Here is a 21,273-nt window from a genome sequence, read left to right on the forward strand (position 1 = left end):
ACATTTCTATATTAAGAAATTCTAGTTTGCCCCTTTAACACAAGGCTGGGCTCAAACTTTGACATCAGTTTTTAATCTTGTAATGCTTCTACATTTTTAAAAAAATATGCTAACACCTTGTCTCAGTTTGGACATGTATTTGGAGATTCCAAAAACACATTTGACAAAATCACCATCTATTTTTTAAAAAATAAAACAGAAATGAAAGAACTCCCTAACCTAATAAAGTAGATTAATATCAGCTCAAAAATAAATAGTATGCCTAATGTGGAAAGGATGTCTACTAACAACACTATTATTAACATACTAAATATTGAATTAAATTCTGGTAGTAGCCAATAAAGTTAGATCAAAAAATATAAAGGAAAAAAAAATATATATATAAAGGAAATTACAAAAAAATTAGTGGAGTGCCATATTAATTTATAGAAGTCAATTCCTTTGACATATAAAATCACAGAAGACATAATGGAAGAAAGAACCCTACTTACAAAACAAACTAAAAATCTAAAATACCTTGCAATGAATTGACCATAAAACATTAACCAAAAAAAACTGTAAAACATTCCTAAGGCACACAAAAAAACTTGAACTAATACAACCCATATCATTTTATTGAATAGGAAGACATCATAGAGACGCCTTTGATGTCACTTCTCCCTAAATGGTTATTCTTGATAAACTGTTTGTTTTCCATTAATTTTATGTGGTCCCAATAGATATACCAACAGTAACATTATGGGAGGCTGTCCTGTGCACTGTAGGATGTTTAGCAGCATCCCTGGCCTCTACTCACTGGATGCCAGTAATAGCCCCAAGTACTGACAACCAAAAATGTCTGTAGACTTTCTCCAATGTCCACTGCAAACTCAACCCTGGTTGAGCACCACTGATAGATACTAATCTCCAATATTAACTGACCAATGAAATCCTTTACCTCTTGGTGCCTGAAAGAAACATTTGAAGTCTACAAAATTGGATTTAATTAATCAACATGTTGATTTACCAGTAAAAGCATGTGGGTGATTCACTTATAGGTACCTCTAGCTCACTAGCAGAAAACCATGGATTGTTGGAGGATGCATAGAATTGGAATCCAAGACAGTGCTGTGAGTATCAATGGGTCCAGCCCTTCTAAAGCAGCATTTGGAAGTGTTTCCTTGAACATACTAGGGCCACCAGAAACACTCTTCCACCCACCCACCACAAACACACACAAATGGTGAGGCAGTTCTTCAAAGCCTCCTTTGTCACCTTTTAATTCTAGTTCTCTTGCTTTTTCTACCACATCTGCAGCTGCTTCCTCCACTTAAGCCAAGAACCCCTCAAAGTTATCCCTGATGATTGGAATCAACTTCTTCTAAACTCCTGTGAATGTTGATATTTGGACTTCTTCCTATGAATCATGAATGTTCTTAATGGCATCTAAACGGTGACTCCATTCAAAACCCAGAAGGTTTTGACTGACTATGCCCAGATCCACCAGAGCAATCACTATGGCAGCTATAGCCTGATGAAGTGTATTTCTTAAATAATATGACTTGAAAGTCTAAATTACTCTTTGATCCATGGGCTGCAGAATGGATGCTATGTTAACAGCCATAAGAACAACATTAATCTTGTTATATATCTCACTCAGAGCTCTTGGGTGACCAGGTGCATTATCAATGGGCAGTAATACTTTGAAAGGAATCTTTTCCTGAGCAGTAGGCCTTAAGAGTGGGCTTAAAAAATATCCAGTGAACCATGTTGTAAAAAGATGTGCTATTATCCAGGCTTTGTTCTAAGGGCCTTGGGATTTTCAGAATGATAAATGAGCACTGGCTTCAACTTTGAGTCACCAGTTAATTAGCCACTAACAAGAAAGTCAGTCTGCTCTGAAACTTTGAAGGCAGGGATTGACTTCTCCTCTCTAGCTATGGAAGTCCTGGGTGGCATATTCTTCCAATAAAAGGCTGTTGCATCTGCACTGAAAATCTGTTGTTTAGCGTAGCCACCATCATTAATTATCTTAGGTCTTCTGGAGAACTTGCTTCTACATCACCATTTGCTCCTTCACTTTGCACTTTTATGTTACACATACGGCTTCTGTCCTCAAACCTCATGAACAAACCTCTGCTAATTTCAGACTTTTCTTCTGCAGCTTCCTCACCTCTCTCAGCCTCCACAAATTAGAATCAGGGCCTTGCTTGAATTAGGCTGTGGCTGGTTTGATACTCTATCCAGACCACTGAAACTTTCTCCACATCAGCAATAAAGCTGTTTCAATTACTTATCATTCGTGTATTCACTGAATTAGCACTTTTTATTTCCTTCAAGAACTTTTCCCTCACATTCACAACTTGGCTAACTGATTGGTGTAAGAGGCCTAGCTTTCAGCCTGTCTCAGCTTTCTATGTGCTTTCCTCACTAAGCTCAATCATTTCTAGCTTTTGATTTAAAGTGAGATACATGACTCTTTCTTTCACTTGAACACTTAGAAGTCACTGTAGGGTTATTAATTAGCCCGATTTCAAAATTCTTGTCTCAGGAAATAGAAAGGCCTGAGGAGAGGGAGAGAGATGGGAGACATCTGGTTGGTGGAGCAGTCAGAGCACACAATATTCACCATTAAGTTTGCCAACTTATATGGGCATGGTCTATGGAGCTCACACCACAGATTCCAACAGTAACATCAAAGATCACTGATCACCATAACAAATAAAAAAATAATGAAAATGACTGACACATTGCAAGAATTACCAAATGTGACACAGAGACACAGAGTGAACAAATGCTGTTGGAAAAATGGTGCTGATAGACTTGCTTGATGCGGGCTGCCATAAAACTTTAATCTGTAGAAAACTCCCATAAAACCTCAATTTGTAAAAAACACGCAATAAAGTGAAGCACAAGAAAAGGAGGTCTGCCTGTACTGGGTGGCCCACGTGGCGAGGGGGTGTTGAACAGAGTTTGCTCAAGATAAACTGCTGCTGCTGCTGCTGCTAAGTCAATTCAGTCATGTCCGACTCTGTGCGACCCCATAGACGGCAGCCCCCCAGGCTCCGCAGTTCCTGGGATTCTCCAGGCAAGAACACTAGAGTGGGTTGCCATTTCCTTCTCCAATGCATGAAAGTGAAAAGTGAAAGTGAAGTGGCTCAGTCGTGTCCGACTCTTTGCAACCTCATGGACTGCAGCCTACCAGGCTCTTCCTTCCATGGGATTTTCCAGGCAAGAGTGTTGGAGTGGGGTGCCATTGCCTTCTCCGCAAGATAAACTAGTGGCAGCTAAAACCAGAAAGAGTATTTCTATCTCCCTTCAAACAAGATAAGGTTGAAAAGCCAAGGCCCAAGAGCAGCCAGAAAAACAACAAAGGACACACAAATATGATTTCAAAACGGGACAGAGTTGATGATTGGGGAATTGCAACTGTCGTCTAATCAGTGATTAGCCCTGGGAATTGCTGGAACAATTTTAGTGGGCGTTGCAGCATAGTGAGACTGGTGGGCTTTGACATCAAGGACATCTGGTTTGAATATTGGTGCCCTTACTTTCTAGCTGGTCTCTTTTTATCTGCCATGTGATAGCCGAAACAATAAGAATTAGTGTCTATTACACAGAAGACTGCTTTGTATACATCATATTATCTAATTCCTACTGTAATACTATGTAGATTTTATTATCTCTGTTTTTCAAACGAAGGAACTGAGACTCAAACATGGAGAGCAACTTGTCTCTCAGAATGGGACAAGACTGCTGAAAGGAGTGGACCTGGAACTTATTTCATCTTCCCAGGCTTTGCTCAAAACACATATTTGATTCCTATTGAGTATGTACATTTAAGATCAGCAAAGTAAAACAATTATTAGCTCTAACATTTCTCAGTTCATTTACATTTCCATTTTCAAGACAGTTCACTCATTTGATTGAGACTTTATAAGAACCTGAAGTTTCAGTATGTGAAAACGTTGGCTGAGCCCCAGCCCCTTGTGTGAAAAAATTCATAGAGACTCAAATGCACGTTCCTTTACTATTGACCTTATAGGAAGAGAAATATAACCAGAAGGAAATCAAGTGAATTTACTAGTGACTCTAGTCTAAGGGGTCGCACAGAGTCAGACACGACTGAAGCGACTTAGCAGCAGCAGCAGCTAGTCAACTGTTCTGGAGAAGGCAAATGCTACCCACTCCAGTATCCTGGCCTGGAGAATTCCATGGACTGTATAGTGCATGGGGTCGCAAAGAGTCGGACACGACTGAGCGAGTTTCACTCACTTCATTCACTAGTCAAGTGTAACCATTAGCTAGGGTTCAGTGTCCTGAGTCCTTGACCTAGCTTTTGTTACAACTACAAGATTATCATCTCCTTATAGACAAGGGCCACCCATGTTATCTTGGTACATCTCTTCTACAATACATTCTAGAGGTCCTATCACACAACGCATGGTAAATAAAGGAAAGGAGTAAGATATTTTTATCTCTCTGGGACTTGGCATCTGGAGAAATGGATACAGATCATTGTTTAAGGTCCCTTCCTAAGATAACACCATTACAACAGTCCATTTATATAAAAGGTTCATGGATCTATACTATATACATACAAGTCTGAAAGTGTGCTGTGTCTGTGACTCTCCTTTTATGGCCCAAAATGCCAGGTTGCATAGAATTAGCACTTTGTAACTGCTTTTTGATGGTGATGCTTCTTTACATTGATATAGCATTCCCCAGTGTCTAAAGCACTTGTGTGTATTCTCTAATTTTGTCTTCCCATCAGCATAACTATTTAAGAAAATACTATCCTCATTTTCTGTATGTGACTGCATCAAGGCACTCGGCTAATAAATAAATGCTAGGGCCTAAGACTGGGACCCAAATCCAAGAGTATCGATCCAGTGGTCTTTCAACTAAAAGACACATCACATCATCAACTTCATCATCATTACCATTATCACCTCATTCCCACCATTAAAGCCGTCACTATCATCACCATCATCCGCCATCCCTGTCACCACCATCATCATCACCATTATCGTAAAGACCAAAGAGCTAAACTATCCACTTCCAGCCTGGGGCTAAACACAGATCTAGCACAGATGTCATGGTCAAGTACATGCAGTTTGTCTTAGTTACCCAACTTCCTAATCATTCTCTAAAAGAAAAAAATCACTTTTCTAACTCTTTTCCTTCCACAAACCTCTTATTTCACAAATTGCTATTCTCAACTAGATGGTAATAGAGAAAGGAAGCAATCTCCTCAAATTTACTTCCCGAAGAGGCAGCAGTTGTGATGACATGCTGAAACCTGCTGGTTCAGGCTTGCAAGAGGAGACTTAAATATTCAGAAATTTCAGAGTGGATAGGAAATCAGCGAATGCTACGAAACAGGGTATTGTTTTTTTTAAGAGAGAAGGCTGATTAGTCAGTTCACCACTATCACAGTAAACAGCTGACCTAACAAGACCTCTTGCTTTCTAAAATAGGTGTTTGTTAACTAATAAAATCTCAAGCAATAGGCCAATGAATTGGAGAAGCTTCTGCAGTACTGTGGCAATATCTGGATGGAAAAGTGATCTTTTCCAGCATTCTTGAATCACAGAAATCGGTTAAGCTCACCTTGGATCATAATTACTATTTATTTAGTACATATTATACTTTATACACATTTCTCTCACCCAGTCTTCATGGAAGCCCTGTGAGACATTACCTCCCTCGTACAGATGGAGAAATTTGATGATGCAACAAACCTCACTCAGCTAACAGGTATAGCTAGTATTTGAGTTCACCTAGTTTGGGCCACAGTGACTGCACACTTTCCACCCAGAGCTTCTGAACCATCAATGGAATGCTGTTATTGACACGGCTAACCGAAGAGTTAAAGCTTCACTTGAGGATTTTCCCAAAGGTAACTTGAGAAATGCACATGTCTTAGATGACATTGGCACTCTTCTCTGTAGAAGTAGAAGGGTGATTCAGATGACCCTGGGGTCCCCCCTGATCTTCTAGGTTTAAGATGTTCTATCACACAAGCTATGTTCATTACCATCTAACCTGTGGATTGCATTCTTGAACAAATCTGTGTCTTCCTCAACACTAAAGGCTTTTGAGGGCAACTTCTATCTTTTTGACAAATAGACAAAACTTTCATCACAAAGATCAGAGCTCCTCCCACTTCAAACTGCACCCTCTCCCCACTTTTGAAGCAATACTTTTCCCAAGAGAAACCCAGCAAAATTTTTCCATATCAAGTGGAAAACCTAACAGATCAATTTCTCTTCAGAAGGTTATCATGACTGTCCTGTCTCTATTTGCTAATTATTGATGCTCTCCAGGTTGACACAGGAGATTTGTCCCTCTGTTTTCCTGGTTTGAACATGAACTAACTTTGTGAAGGCAAGGTTGGAGCAACAGGGTCACTTCTCCCAAGCAACAGATTATGATGCTACACGCCCAATTATTCCATTACTGGAGAGTTTGCTCAGAAGGAAGATAGCTGATCCCAGTACAAATGAACTGAAAGACCACCAACAGCAGGATAATAAAATAACACTAAGAGCTAACACTTACTGAGCACTTGCTGGGTGCCAGGCGCTCCTTCGAGAATGCTATGCTATTAACTTTTGATTCCAACAAATTAATTCTTTCTAACACAGCTCACTGTCCCTCCAGCAAAGTTATCTATGCACAGATAGTAAAGAAACATTTAACCAACTTGACTCCAGCACCACAAACCATGTTCTCTTCAGCTTGGCTTCCCTGACTCATTGCCTGTGCCTCCTGATAGCCATACAGTTAATGCATTACTTCCAAGAGCAGTGTCTAGCCAATAAATACTGTGAATCCAAGTAGTCCAACTCCAAAGCCCATTCTTCCACCACCTACACCAGAGCATACTAGTGAGGAAATTGGGAAATAAGGGGATGAAGTGAATTCATGAAGGTTACAACTGCTAGAAAGCATGGACTCCCAGCATTTCAGGATTAATATAAAACTTAAAGCTATTGAACACAGGCATGCAAATACCGCAACAGAGTATTTCTTAATATTCTAGAAAGCAAACAAAAACAAATTAATAATTTGGATCAAGTCTCTCAGTATTACATGTCATGGCAAAAGCAAGAAAGTCAAGCAGTGACAACTTGATCTTAATCCTCAAGTTTAATTCAGGGACTAGACATAGATCACATTCACTCCATAGCATTTCACTGATCATTTGTGAATAAAAAATTGCAAAGCGGCAAATTTAAAATGATTACCTTCTGCTAATAACCAGCGTGAACCATATGGAAAGTGGAAAATCTCAGCAGAAACACTTACTCAAACACAAGCTTGGCCAAACACCACCTGCATGTCCCACGTGGGCACCAACGCTTTTGAAAACCAATGTGTGTCCCTGTGATGCCCACTTAACAGAATTCCTCTTCCTTGGTGTCAGAAGGGAAGGTTTAGAAGCATCAAAGTAGAGCTCAGGACTCTCTCCACCTGCACTCTGAATCAGAGGTGCTTGTAAACAAGATTATTTTCTCCTTTCATTGTGAAAGCTTTGTTTCCTCCCTACCTTAGGAACACTTTCACCAGTCTGAAATTCTCTCTGGAGGTAATGTCAATAATTTAGATAGCAAAGCTTGCATGTGCCCCAGAATTCAGCTAAATGAACTCCATGAGTGGTAACTGAAATGTAAGTAGTTAAACTGGAAGCCCTCAAAAAAGTGAATTAGCTGGATATTCATTGAGACATATCTCTTTCAATTGTACATCAACTAAGTTTCAATTAAAAGAATGCATCTCCTTCAGAGAATGAACTTTTCGTGGCTCTGTTGTAGAGCAAAGGAACCTACATGTTCAACAAGTGTTCCAGGTGATTCTGATACAGGGAGATGATTCAAAGGCCACTGTGAAGAACATGGGTCTAGATAAGATCACAGGACTCGAGGGAAGAGCGTCCAAAGGGAGAGAATGCAAAGACATCACAAAAGTATCTGGTACAAGATGGTGGCTGTAGGTACTGGAAGAGGCGGGCCAAGGAGGGCAGGAAAACAACGGTGGCAGAACTAGTATTTGGAGGAGGGTGAAAACCAAAGATTAACTCTGCCTATCCGAAAAGCCTGCTAAGCTCTGTATATCCAGTGTAAAAAATCATACCCCAGATATTAAAAACAACTCTAGATATGAAACATTCACATGGTGTAGAAAAGAAAGAAAGATGGCGCTAGAAGTAGTCATAGTTAAGTAAGGGACTCCGGACTCCAAAAAGTGTCCAAAAACAAAAGCATAACTGATATTTTGAAAACTGCCCATTTTTTCAGTTTACAATATAAGGGATTCACTTCAGGTAGGGGAAAATCCTCTCCTTATTTTTCCAGGTCATGAGGAAACAGGAAAATGCTCTTTCAATCTCTCCCTTTATAAATATCTTACCTTCTATGTTGCCGGATTCCTGATAAAATCAATAGCATGGTCGCCACAAGGACGATGCAGAATATCACACCAAATATAATAATCCAGATGGGCACAGACGGGTCAGTAGGTGGTGCAAGAGTGGAAGGAATTCTTAAAAATTCCAGAGTCTGGTCATTCAAAAAGAAGGCATTGTTGATCCGGTTTCGATTCATTCTAAAATACAAGGATGATTAAACACAAACAAGAGAGAAGAAACATTAGAAACCAAAGGTAGAGCCCTGCCCTGTGTCCCCGGGATTACCACCCTCTCTATAAACAGAGCATCTCCCAGCAGAAGACTTCAGGTCGAGCCGACAGTCTGATGAGGGCAATCATGCTGTGGTTTTCTGTTCGTAAGTGGTGGTCCTGGCTGCCAGAGAGGTGCCTGTCTATGCACTACTGCCCTCCATTGTCATGAATGTTCTAGAAGTCACAGGAAGTCCTGACTTTTGAGCTCTGCCCACCACATTTTATTCCCTGAGAGGCAGCATCTAGATTAAAATGACAGAACTCTATTTAAGTGGCTTACAGCCTGAAAACACAAACTAATATGTAAAAAGTGGGTGATAAACTTAAGAATAAAAGAAAATCAAGAGCAGACAGAAAGCATGAAGCCAGGAGGAGCGGCAAATCCATCAATTTCATCTTTTTTTCTTGTTTTCCATTCAATTCAACAAACAGTTGCTGAAAACTTACTAAGTACCAGATCCTCTGCTAGGTGCTAGAGATACAAACGGCAAAAAAAAAAAAAAAAATACCCGAGTAGCTTACAGTCTAGAACAACAGCCCATCAGTCCCTCCACAATCACAGTGCAGCACAAAAAGTTCTATGAAAGAGGTAAAAATGGGCACAGTGGGAATACAGCAGAGGTGTCATCATAGTAAGAAGTCAGAGCTGGTTTCCTGGGAAGACAAGTTTTGAGCTGTGTTTGCAGGGACAAGTAGGAATACTTCAGACCCAAAGTACTCACTTCAGACCTGTAGTGAGCACAGGAATTGGAGACAGGATATATACAGTATGAACTGTTTCGTCAACTGCAAGTAGTTCCATATGACTAAAGTAAACGGTGCTTTAGGAGTCCAAAAGTTTAGAAAAACACAAAGGTAAATCTATTATGCTCCCTGGGGAAAATCTGCATTTTGGGTGGTGGTAGCAGTCAGGGAGGGGTTGGTAGCAAAAACTTATTTGACCAAAACTAAATTTCTAGCTGGAATTTGCAAATTAGATGTGATTTCTTGGAGATACTGTATGGCCTTTTCTGAATTTACACTAGACGAGCTGATTTCAACAACCTCTAGAGCAGAACTATAAGCCAGAATATTTGAAACTTAGGTGATGTCAAATTTTCTAGCAGCTGCATTTAGAAAATAGTAATAGGCAAAACTGATTTTAATATAATATATATTTGCTCAATATATCCAAGAAAATATAATTTTAACATGGAATCAACAGTAAGTTGGTTCACATTTTATTCTGGGCAGAGTCCTTGAAATTCGGTGTGTACTTGACAGAGCATATCTCATCTTGGATTAGATACATGTCGAGTTCTTGAGAGCCACGTGTGGCTGCTGAGTTCTGTACTGGACAGTGCACATCTTGAACCTGAGAGTAACAGCTTCAGAATCTCTGCAGACCAGTACCAGGGTGTCAGGAAAGACCACCCGTAGCAAATGAAAATCTACAAGGAGGCATGGTTACTCGTGTGAAGGAGAATCCTAGCCAGCTAATCTGCAGCACAGGATGATTTCAATGCAATTTTTATCAAACAATGGGATGATTTCTTTTTTTGTAACCTAATTTTGATAACACAAAACTTTCCACAAAATGATGAGCTCCCCTACCAACAGATAACAGTAAAATGAAAAGTTGCTCTGCGTTCCCATTCTGTCTACTTTGTTGCTCAGCAGTCAGGCTGATCAGAAGTTCTAGTTCAATACAAACTATATCTCCATCTACCACTGAAATCCCCAATGGGCGTCAATCACCATGGATACTTTCTAGTCAAATTGGCCTTGAATAAGGCCAGGTCCTCAAAACAGATCAAAAACAGACACTGTAGAACTGATCTTTCATCCCCTCACCTAATTCCATAGGTGTGGATACTCTAGTAGAGTAGGGGAAAAACAAGTCACTGGATGCAAAGGCAGTGTGCCTGCATTCAAGTCGTCATTCTTTATTTCTCTCACATGGTGACCTGGAAAAATCAATCAATCTCCCCGAGCCTCAATTCTCTCATTTATAAGGCAGGGATAATAATAATAACTCAGAAATGACTGGTGTTGACACTAAATGCCAAAGATGCATCAGATTATGGCTCGTGAACCAGAAAATATTAAGCAAGCATTAGGTGGAACTAGTATTATTTTGCCCAATGACATATTAACTGCCTTCTAGGTACCATCTCCTTTCTTTTCACTCTGTCCTGCCCTCCTGGTATTGTTTCCTTTAATTTCATACACTCCTGATGAGCCCTATCCATACCCTGATATAATTTCCCATTCTACTGGCCATCATCTCCTAAACAGCCCTTCCTACTGGGGCCTTTGAAACAGACATTTTGTTGTGAACATATTCATCTCCATCCTCGACCTTCAGCCTAAGCACTCACTCCTCCTCCTCACAATAACTGAAGCCTGGTTTAAGCACAGTGCCCTCATTTTCCTTGGAGTCCTCCCTGATCACAGGGCTTGAATAAAATCCCTTTTCTCACAAAATACAATATTCCTAATTTTTACTCCCTAAGTAGTGGCTCTCAGCAGTATTCTTAGTGGCAAAAGTGCAGAAACAATTTAATTCAAACCTTCTTCTTAAACCACTTTCCATTGGTACAGAGCCTCAATGCCTTCACTTCAGCAAGGGAAACAGATGTTTGTTCGCACAAAAACAATTGGCATTCGATTATAGACATATTGCCTTAAATGCTAACATTTTACAAAGAGCAAATAAGTTCTTTCACTAGATATAATGAGAAAAATGTGCATTTCAATAACCTGTAAATCCCTTTGTAAGGAGAGTGAACTTTGTTTCAATCTTTCTTTCTCAGGGTCAAGATTATTTGGGGAACTCATTCTTCCAGCTGAGCCACAAAGGAAGCCCAAAATCTTTGATAATATTTATTTTTCATTTATATGAGAGACAAGATTTTACGTTTTTTTCCCCAAAAAGTATGTTTTAAAGGTAAGGACTGTACATTAACTCAAGAAGGTAAATCCTTAGAAACCCAAGAATGTGTATATTTTTCTTGATTTCTAAATCAATTTGCCCAACACCAATTATGTGTGGGATTTGAAGTTTTGACACACATAAATTGCACACTAATTGAAATAAAAACTGCATACTCTGCTTCTGTGCAGAAAGGAATATATTTCACTTTTGAAAGTTTATTCTAATCCCAAGGAGAGGAGGAGGGGAACTGTCAGAAAAAAATGGGTAAAACTTCAAATGGGTGAAAAATATGATTGAGTGTCTGGCCAGTCTACCCTTCTGAACAATTTCCACCTTTTACTGTCTTTGAATTAATTTTCAAATCTGTAAGTTCGAGAAAACTAATATAATGTAAATGATTCTTGTCCGCAGAGAATCAGGTGAATTGCATCTAGTGGAGCATTGCCAATGGATAGACTGGTGTATCTTTTAGTAAATAAACACCACAAATCTTCAATTCCTATATTTGCATGCTGCCTTGAAGTTTCCATTAAAACGGTTTTAACATCTTATTCATTTCCTCATTAACTTGATAATAAAATCTTTGATGAAAGTGAAAGTGAAAGTCACTCTGCGATGTCGACGCTTTGTGACACCATGGATATAGTCCATGGAATTCTCCAAGCCGAAATACTGGAGTGGGCAGCTGTTCCCTTCTCCAAGGGATTTTCCCAAGCCAGGGATCGAACCCAGGTTTCTCGCATTGCAGGTGGATTATTTACCACCTGAGCCACCAGGAAAGCCCAAAATTCTTTGAGAGCATTTATTTTCCATTTATGTAAGAGTCAAGATATTACCTTTTTTCTGCCAAAAAGTATGTTTTAAAGGTAAGGCCTCTACATTAACTCAAGAAGGTAAGTCCTTAGAAACCAAAGAAACATGAATAGTTTTCTTGACTTCTAAATAAAAGTCAAAGGTATTACTTGCCCCTCGAAATGCTTTGCATTTAATCTACTCAACAATTCCAAGAGGAGCATACCATAATTACTTCTGTTTTATAGATGATAAGAAGAAAGCAAAAAGAGGGGAAGTAACTTGTCTGTATTCTAACAGCTATCAAGAGGCAAAACGACTATTCAAAACTTGAGCATTCAGGCTCAAGAATGCATGTGATGAACCATCAGACAATATTGCCTTGCAAGGTGTTCTTGCCAAAACAAGACAGAATGAACCTAATTCTTAGCTAATGTTTAAAGCAGAGCTTCTCAACCAGAGCACGACCGACACTTGGGGTTGAACTGTTCTTTGCTGGGAAGTGCTGTCCTGGACACTGGAGAATGTTACTAGCATCCCGAACCTCTGCCCACTCCATGCTGGTGGCCTCTGGCCCACCACAGCAAAATCACTGACATCTTAATAAACAAATCATTGTGAAGCAGAGAGAGAAGTCTTCAAAGTCTATGAAAACCACTGAATTAATCAACAAGTTGATTTACCAGGAGAAGGCGTACTTAGCAGTGATTACCTGATGGCTGACTGTACCTCAACGGCGGGAAGGGTGTGATTTCTTGAAGGATCGGTAACCACAAACCAGAACGACACCCGCTGGGTTACATTGCAAAGTAGGACGTGGGAAATTCTGCAGATGATGAGAAGAAAAAAAAATACATTATAAGCAAAAAATACCAAATTGCATTGTAATTCCACTTCGGTGTTATGACCATCTTAAGAGGTGTCTTAGCTATGAATTAACTCATTTCTACTATTATGAAGACATGTCTTGTTAACAATAATATAGGAAATTTCCTTTATTTCCAAATCATAGGCTTGGGGATCATTCTTAAATAAGAAATTTACCAAGAGTAAAACAAACCCAAAAACAAAAGGAATGACTCAGTGGAAGGCAGCAGGAATTGCAACCTCCATCACCTGTTAGCTGACAGCATCCGTTTCCTCAACACTTGGCCTGGCCTCCCTAATACTGAAGTCTTTTCTGTTTCCTCATCAAGATCTTTCTAGTGTACCCCTCATTCAGCCTTTCACCTCTCAGAACCAGACAAATCTGCTGATCCGCTACTTGCTGCCTCTGTTGGCCACTGTCTCTGCCCTTCTCTTACTCCAGTATTGGGGTCGGCCCAATAACAGACTTTTGGACAGAGGGGCTCTAATGTTTGCAAGAGGCTTTGAACACTGCTTTTGTAGGTATCAGCTTCCAAGTGTAAACTGGAAATGTGCCTCCCTGTATTCCTGGATCATTTCTTCTTTCACAAGAAAGAAATGGCATTGGTGTTTAGATTAGAGACAATCTATATGAGAGTGCATGAAATGTATGAAGGTAGAAAATTACAGGAGAGTCCACACTAAACCAACATTGTCAGGGTTAAAAAATGAATCCTCAATGACTTTCTCCAGTCCTTAAAAATAAAATTTTCAAAAGTGACATTAGCAACCATTCCCTCAGAGCTCACTTGGTAAAGAATCCGCCTGCAATGCAGGAGTCCCCAGTTCGATTGCTGGGTTGGGCAGATTCGCTGAAGAAGGGATAGGCTACCCACTCCAGTATTCTTGGGCTTCTCTTGTGGCACAGCTGGTAAAGAATCTACCTGCAAAGTGGAGGACCTGGGTTCGATCCCTGGGTTGGGAAGATCCCCTGGAGAAGGGAAAGGCTACCTACTCCAGTATTCTGGCCTGAAGAATTCCATGCACTTCGTCCATGGGGTCGCAAAGAGTCAGACACGACTCAGTGACTTCCACTTTCACTAGAAGAAACACAGCCTCTAGGGATACAAGGAAATTCACTCTTTTCCCTAAAGGAACATTCAAGTGCATTGTGTTCTTTTTTACTTAATGAAAGAGAATGCACTTCTGTCAATTTTCTGTAGTTTTCAAGACCTGGTACACATTATGTTTTTGTTGCCTAAACTTGGTCTCTATTCAACCGTGCTGAACAGAAACACAGAAAGAGTTTTGGGTGAAGTATAAAAGAACAGCTTTTACTGCTTTGCCAGGCAGAGGGGGCCACAGTGGGCTAATGCCCTCAAGATTGTGTGACCCACTCTGGAGGGGGTAGTGAGGAGTTTTATAGTGTTCAAGGAGCAGGGCATGATCACCTCATGAACAATTCTTAGATTGGTGGCATCAAGGTGAACTTTCAAGCATCATCAATTTTCAAGTTTCAACCAGTCTAGGATGTACATCCTTGTAGTCAGCAGTATTCTTCAAATGGAGGGAGTTGTGCTCTTGCCAGCTCAGTCACTCAGTCCTGTCTGATTCTGGGACCCTATGGACTGCAGCGCACCAGGTTGCTCTGTCCATTGGATTTCCCAGGCAAGACTACTGGAGTGGTTCACCATTCCCTCTGCGGGGGGCCTTCCCAATGCAGGGATCGAACCTGGGTTTCCTGCATCTCCTGCATTGGCAGGCAAATTTTTTCTTACCACTGAGACACCCAGGAAGCCCTGAGGGGTGGGGAGTCACCCTCCTGTAAAAACAGTTTAGTAATGTGTTTCAGGCCTTTATCTGTATCTTTCAGGGAACTGGGAGTCAAGTGATTCTGCTATGTAGCCAAATTACAGTCTAAACTGTTAACAGTTCCCTAGCCCAAAAGCTATTCTTTGCTTCTGTATCTTCACATTGCCCAATCATTATCTTTTCAGTCACTCTTTTACTTCAGAAGACAAGAACACTAAAACGTGTACACTGTTTCATTTTTGTCCCTTCAAATATAAAGTGCAAGGATTTCAGGCACTGCTAGGCTGATCTGCCCAGAGCCAAGATCCAGAGCCTGCAGCGCAAGCTTGGAGGAACCACTCTGCTCAGAGGGCAGGGGCAGCTGCTGAGGTCCTGCGTCCGGGGGCACATTCCTAGTGTGCGCAGGACCCTGAGCCCAGAGAACCCCGAGGTGCCAACGCCACACACGCCAGCCTGTAGCCAGATGCCAACAGTCGCCTGAGACTCTTGAGCTTCACATCTGCTGACCTCGGTCGCCTAGAAGCCAAAGCAGCGTGAAGATCCGACCCGCCACCAGGCCAGCATGGGCAGCTTCCTGAGCAGGTACCTGGGCTGCTGGCCGGGCACAGACAAGGCCGCGCAGCCCCGCTTCCCACGGCCCAGGCCCGCCCGCCTCCCGCCGGGCCGGGACCCAGGCCGCGTCCGGTCGGTCCGCCGCGCTCACCGGGCCCGCAGCAGCCGGCATCGGGACGACTCGCCCGCCTTGTACCGCAGGCTGGCCCGCAGGGCCTTGGCGTCCCAGGCCTGGAGGAGTTTTCCCAGCTGGCTGCTCCTCCACCACTTCATGGGGCTGCGCTTTTCCCGCCATCGTAAGACTTCCAGGAAGACTCGCCGGTGCAACGGCCGCCACCACCGCAGCAGACGGAGACAGGTGACCATCCAGATCACCCTCCCTGAGCGCACGGGCAGCGTCTACACGTGTCTGCCCAGACCGGAGCAACCGGATCTCTGTGCCAATGAGACCGGACTGAGGCCCCTCAATTGATGCCAGAAAGGAAAAAGGAGCTTTGACGAGCCTCAATTGTTTGACTGTCCTGAGACCAAGAGAAGGAGGCAGAGTCCGGAGCCCAGGCTGTCCGCCTTCCAGCCCGTGTGGAGGAATGGAGTGGTTCCTGCCTTTGTGCCCAAGCCGGGGCCTCTGAGGAGCAGCTTCTACTACGGGTGCAACAGTGTCTGAGGACATTGAGCAGCGGCCAGACCTCCCGCCTTGCCTGAGCATTCCCTGTCTGCAGCCCACCCTGCTCCAAGGCCAGCACCCCCCCCATCTCTCCCCATCTGCCACCCCCAACCCCCAGGGCAGAGTCACAGAGCCTCCCTGCAGAGATAGGAGCAGATCAGCACTCTGTCCTGGGACTCCTGCAGCCTGATGTCCCCCTCGCGTCCAGGGAGTCAGGGCCCGGCCACCACCTCCCCATGAAACTCCCACCCACAGTTCTCTTTACCCAGCTGAGCCCTGCCCCACCCCTGCCTGAGTCACATATACCGCCAAGCCACCTCCCTCACCCCAGCCAGCACATCAGCGCAGCCCCCGAGCCACCCCTCCACCCTGCAGAGTCCACACTGAGGGGGCACCGCTAATTCCCAGCCTTCACTCCTTGCTGCCTTTTCCCCCAAGAAGACCCTTCTCAGGAAGGTGTGCTTTCCCCTCTATAACTTTAATAGAGGTTAAAGGTTGTTCTTCTTTTAAATAATAATAAAGTTTCATTATTACTCTTCTTTTAAATAATAATAAAGTTTCATTATTACTATGAGGATTGTCATGTCTTCCTTTCAAATATTAGAATTTTATCCAGTGTGTTTTCTCCACCTTGGTTCTGTTGGGGCCAGACAATTCTCTGTGGGGTGCAGACCTCGGCATCATAGGGTTTTAGCAGAAACCTTGGTATCTCCCCTCTGGGTTTTCCTGGTGGCTCAGTTGGTAAAGAATCTGCCTGCAATGCGGGAGACCTGGGTTCGATTCCTGGGTTTGAAAGATGTGCTGGAGAAAGGAACGGCTACCCACTCCAGTATTCTGGCCTAGAGAATTTCATGGACAGAGGAGCCTGGCAGGCTACAAGTCCATGCGGTCGCGAAGAGTCGGACACAACTGAGAGACTTTCACACACTCTCTGGTACCTCTCCTCTAGGTGACAGCACATAACCTACTTTGTGAAAATCAAAGCTGTCTCCAGTCACTGCCAGATATTGCCGGCGGGGTGGGATGGGGGCATGGTGCAGGATGACGCTGGTGGAGAATCACTGAGGGACAGTGACCTCTACTGGCAAAACTGTCAAGCCTAGTCTCCCAACTCACGCCTTTTTCAAAGACACAGAGCTGAACAAAATGAAATGGTGTGTGCTGGCCAATAACATATCCCCCAACTTGTAGAATGCTTGGGGTGTGAATGACTCATGTTTGGGGCCTTATTAACGGGAGACCCCGGTTCGATTCCTGGGTCGGGAAGATCCCCAGAAGGGATGGGCTACCCACATCAGAATTCCTGGGCTTCTCTGGTTGCTCAGACGGTTAAGAATCCACCTGCAATGCAGGGGACCTGGGTTCAATCCCTGAACTGGAAAGATCCCCTGGAGGAAGGCATGGCAACCCACTCCAGGTTTCTTGCCTGGAGAATTTCATGGACAGAGGAGCCTGGCAAACTACAGTCCATGCGGTGGCAAAGAATCGGACACGACTGAGAGACTTTCACTCACTCTCTGGTACCTCTCCTCTAGGTGACAGCACATAACCTACTTTGTGAAAATCAAAGCTGTCTCCAGTCACTGCCAGATATTGCCGGCGGGGTGGGATGGGGGCATGGTCCTGATGACACTGGTGGAGAATCACTGAGGGACAGTGACCTCTACTGGCAGAACTCTCAAGCCTGGTTTCCCAACTCATGCCTTTTTCAAAGACACAGAGCTGAACAAAATGAAATGGTGTGTGCTGGCCATTAACATATCCCCCAGCTTACAGAATGCATGGGGTGTGAATGACTCATGTTTGGGGCCTTATTAACAGGAGACCCCGGTTCAACTCCTGGGTCGAGAAGATCCCCAGGAGAAGGCATGGCAACCCACTCTAGATTTCTTGCCTGGAGAATCCCCACGGACAGAGGAGCCTGGTGGGTGGCAGTCCATGCAGTGGCAGAGTCGGACACAACTAAGCACACAGCACCTAACAATCAGACGATGCAACTGTTAAAAAGGAGGTACTCATTCATCATCTTCCGGTTGGCAAAACTCAAAAAGGTGATTAATATCAAATGCTGGGAAGGATGCAGACAATTGGAATCCCAGGCAGTGCTGTGGGCATCAACGGGTCCAGCCCTTCTGAAGCGGCATTTGGAAGTGTTTCCTTGAACACAGTGGGGCCACCAGAAACACTCTTCCACCCACTCACATGCCCCCCGACACACATACACAGATGGTGAGGCGGTTCTTGCCAGCCCCCTTAGTCAGCTCAGAGAATCGGAAGAACCTAAATGTCCACTAAAAAAGGAAGGGATAAAGTCAATATGGTATTGCTACCAAGGAACAACTATTCCACAGATTTAAGGAAGGAAAGAGCCTAGGGGTTCCTTCATGGCTGGGTTTGGGCCCGATAATTCTATGCTGTGGACGCCCTGTGGGTTGCATGACGTGTAGCAGCAAACCGGGCCTCTATGGCCTAGGTATCATCAGGACATCCTCCAGTAACAACACTCAAACATGTCTCCAGACATTGCCAAACATTCCCTGAAGGACAGAAATGACCCCTAGTTGAAAACTACTGAGCTACATTTTTTTTTAAGGTAAAAACTCAAAAATACACTGTCAAGTGAAAAAGATGGGAGTGGCATATTATGGGTAGCACAAGTCATTCCTATCAATTAAGTAAATACAAAGTAACAAGCTGGCATAATAGAGAAGGCCAGAACCAAGTAAGGGGTCATTTGGACACTTTGCCTGTATTAGTCCTTCCATCTGAAGCATATTTACATACTGTTCAAACATGAATTTCAAAATATTGCCCTTTAGAGAGTTGGAAGATAAGCTATAAAGAGCAAAGTCCCTTCTCCATCCCAGTGAGTACGGTTTCTAAGAGGGCAGAGACAGAAGGTAAACACGTAAATGAACGTGCACACTGACAGGCGGGGAGGCGTGCTATGAGGAGAAACAAGGCAGGAGAAGGCATGCACACGACTCCATCCACACACTGGGGCCACAAACGCTTCCTCTGTCCCCATCACCAGGAAACTCCACTGTCGCTTCCCACGAATTCCAATTCTTCATTCAGAGTTTTCACCAGGTGCAACTCTGGCTAAACACAGCACCTCAGCAAATAAAAGGAAAAGCTGTTATCTACTTAGAAATAAAGATTTCCGAATCATTAAAATTGTTCCTATACTTGTTAAAGCCAACATTTTCTATGGAGACAGTTACTGTTACATAGCAAAGGTCCTGGGCCGAAATTCAATAAATCAAGCTTTTATTTTGAAGTTTACTACCTGCCCTTTGCTAGACTTGAGACAAGGCATTTCACTCTGCATCATTTACTAGAAAGGGACTGGGACCTTTGTGTGTCAGTGAGGGTGCCGTTGACATTTTGAGGGGGAAATTCCTCCTGATGTGTGGCTCTCCTGAGCTCAGCACTGCGTTGATTATCTCTCCTCTCCACTGGCTCAATGCCAAGGCATCTATAGATAGGCATGCCCCAAGACACACCGCATTTCCATATGCCACCTGGAGGTGCTATCTGGATGCAGCACGTACCACATGCAGGTGACAGACACTGAGAAATCGCTTCAAAAGTGACAAGGTCATGAAAAACAAAGCAAGTTGCAGATGGTGTCCTAGAATGGATTAGAATAAAAACGGGTGCTCTGGGGAAAAAAAAGGACACAGGTTTCAAAAAACGGAAAAAAAATTCATAGTTTAATAATATTGAATTCACCTTAATTTCTTAACTTTGATATATCTGTCATGGTGATTTAACCCATTAGGAAACAGGTCTAGAGCAGAGTTTCTCAACCTCAGTACTGTTAACATTTTAACCTAAATAACTCTTGCCAGTAGCACATCCAACTGTGAAAACCAAAATGCTCAGATATTTCCACATATCCTTGGGAGCAATGAAAGGATGAAGTCCCCCCAGGTGGAGGGGCCCTGGTACACAGGAGTTTCGTATTACTTTGCAACTCTTTTGGAAGTATATATATAGATAAATAGAGATATCTTTGTCAAATTTATATAAAGATATACACATATTCAGAGAAATAGAGGAAAAATGTACACATATTCATAGAAACAGAAGAGCAAAGCAGTGATCTTTAAAGTTACCTGAGCATCGTAAACTGATCTCTAAGAATAAAACAAGACAATGGAAAAGTAACAGTTCTTACTGGCTTCATTGATAACCACATAACAGATACAAATGTACTTTGAAAATAAGCTGAATTCAACCGAAAGATATTGAGTTCATCTGTATAATAGTGGCCTTAATAATTACGCAAAATTTTTTAACAGTAGTTCTTTTACATACTCAAATGGGCCAAGTATTTATTAGGATATCTCCCATTCTCTGTCTTAAGAAGCATCATTTCTCCAAAATTGATATGAGCAAAATGGTGATTAGTTTTAGCTCCTTGGGTCTTCCTCAATAGAAGAACATGTAAGTATCCCTCCTACATCATGGTTTGGCCAAAAAAAGCAAGCCTAAGGCTTTAACCAAACACACCAGCAAGCTTGTGGTCTACAAATAACTACAGAAACAGAATTACAGAGATGTGTTTCCATTTTGTTCCGATTGAAGCAGCTGACCTAAGATGGAGTAAGCCTACTTCCTAGAGTAGCAAGACTGTGGGGAAAGGGCCAGGGGAAAGCACACGCCTGCTTCTGGAGGCAGCTGCAAAGCAGAGGCTTCATGTGAAGATGGACATGCCCCCCTGGGCTGGGGCTGCCTCCTGGTTTGGAAGATCCTTTGAGAAATTAACCACTGTCTTCGTTGCCACAGGGGTAAGACACTGAAGTCCAACACGAGATAAACCACAGGTGGAGAGAGATCCTTCTACTGTGACCATCCCCACTATGCTCACCGAGGGAGTATCTGTCCAGGGTAGTCGGGTGCAACAAGAGGGAGAAATGGGGGGTGGGACACCGTCTTCTCCTGTCCACTGTAGCCCAGGAGATGGGCCCCTGGGTTAAGAGCCAGGATGTTAGGCAGTCTTCATTCACTCACAGATGCT

At 42.9% G+C, this 21,273-nt stretch overlaps 2 protein-coding genes across 4 annotated transcripts in view; one reads left to right on the plus strand and one right to left on the minus strand.

The window, feature by feature from the left end:
* LOC122434826 (carbonic anhydrase 5B, mitochondrial-like) overlaps window positions 1-15,334 on the plus strand; it is a 39,523-nt gene extending 24,189 nt beyond the window's left edge. The window contains exon 4 of one of the 2 annotated variants that reach the window (XM_043458563.1): window positions 15,291-15,334. In XM_043458563.1, coding sequence (XP_043314498.1) covers window positions 15,291-15,319 — 29 coding nt within the window. In that variant the 3' untranslated portion in view covers window positions 15,320-15,334. Of the gene's footprint in view, window positions 1-11,459; window positions 11,787-15,290 lie in introns of those variants that run through there. The other variant, XM_043458561.1, reaches the window with a different exon arrangement.
* LOC122434824 (collectrin-like) overlaps window positions 1-19,377 on the minus strand; it is an 88,184-nt gene extending 68,807 nt beyond the window's left edge. The window contains exons 1-3 of one of the 2 annotated variants that reach the window (XM_043458555.1): window positions 19,178-19,377; window positions 13,086-13,199; window positions 8,395-8,589 (exon numbers count right to left, since the gene is read on the minus strand). In XM_043458555.1, coding sequence (XP_043314490.1) covers window positions 8,395-8,589; window positions 13,086-13,199; window positions 19,178-19,275 — 407 coding nt within the window. In that variant the 5' untranslated portion in view covers window positions 19,276-19,377. Of the gene's footprint in view, window positions 1-8,394; window positions 8,590-13,085; window positions 13,200-15,768; window positions 15,896-19,177 lie in introns of those variants that run through there. The other variant, XM_043458554.1, reaches the window with a different exon arrangement.
* Window positions 19,378-21,273: the final 1,896 nt, after the last annotated feature.

Source organism: Cervus canadensis, chromosome X (genome assembly GCF_019320065.1).
Source record: "Cervus canadensis isolate Bull #8, Minnesota chromosome X, ASM1932006v1, whole genome shotgun sequence".
Classification (NCBI taxonomy): domain Eukaryota; kingdom Metazoa; phylum Chordata; class Mammalia; order Artiodactyla; family Cervidae; genus Cervus; species Cervus canadensis.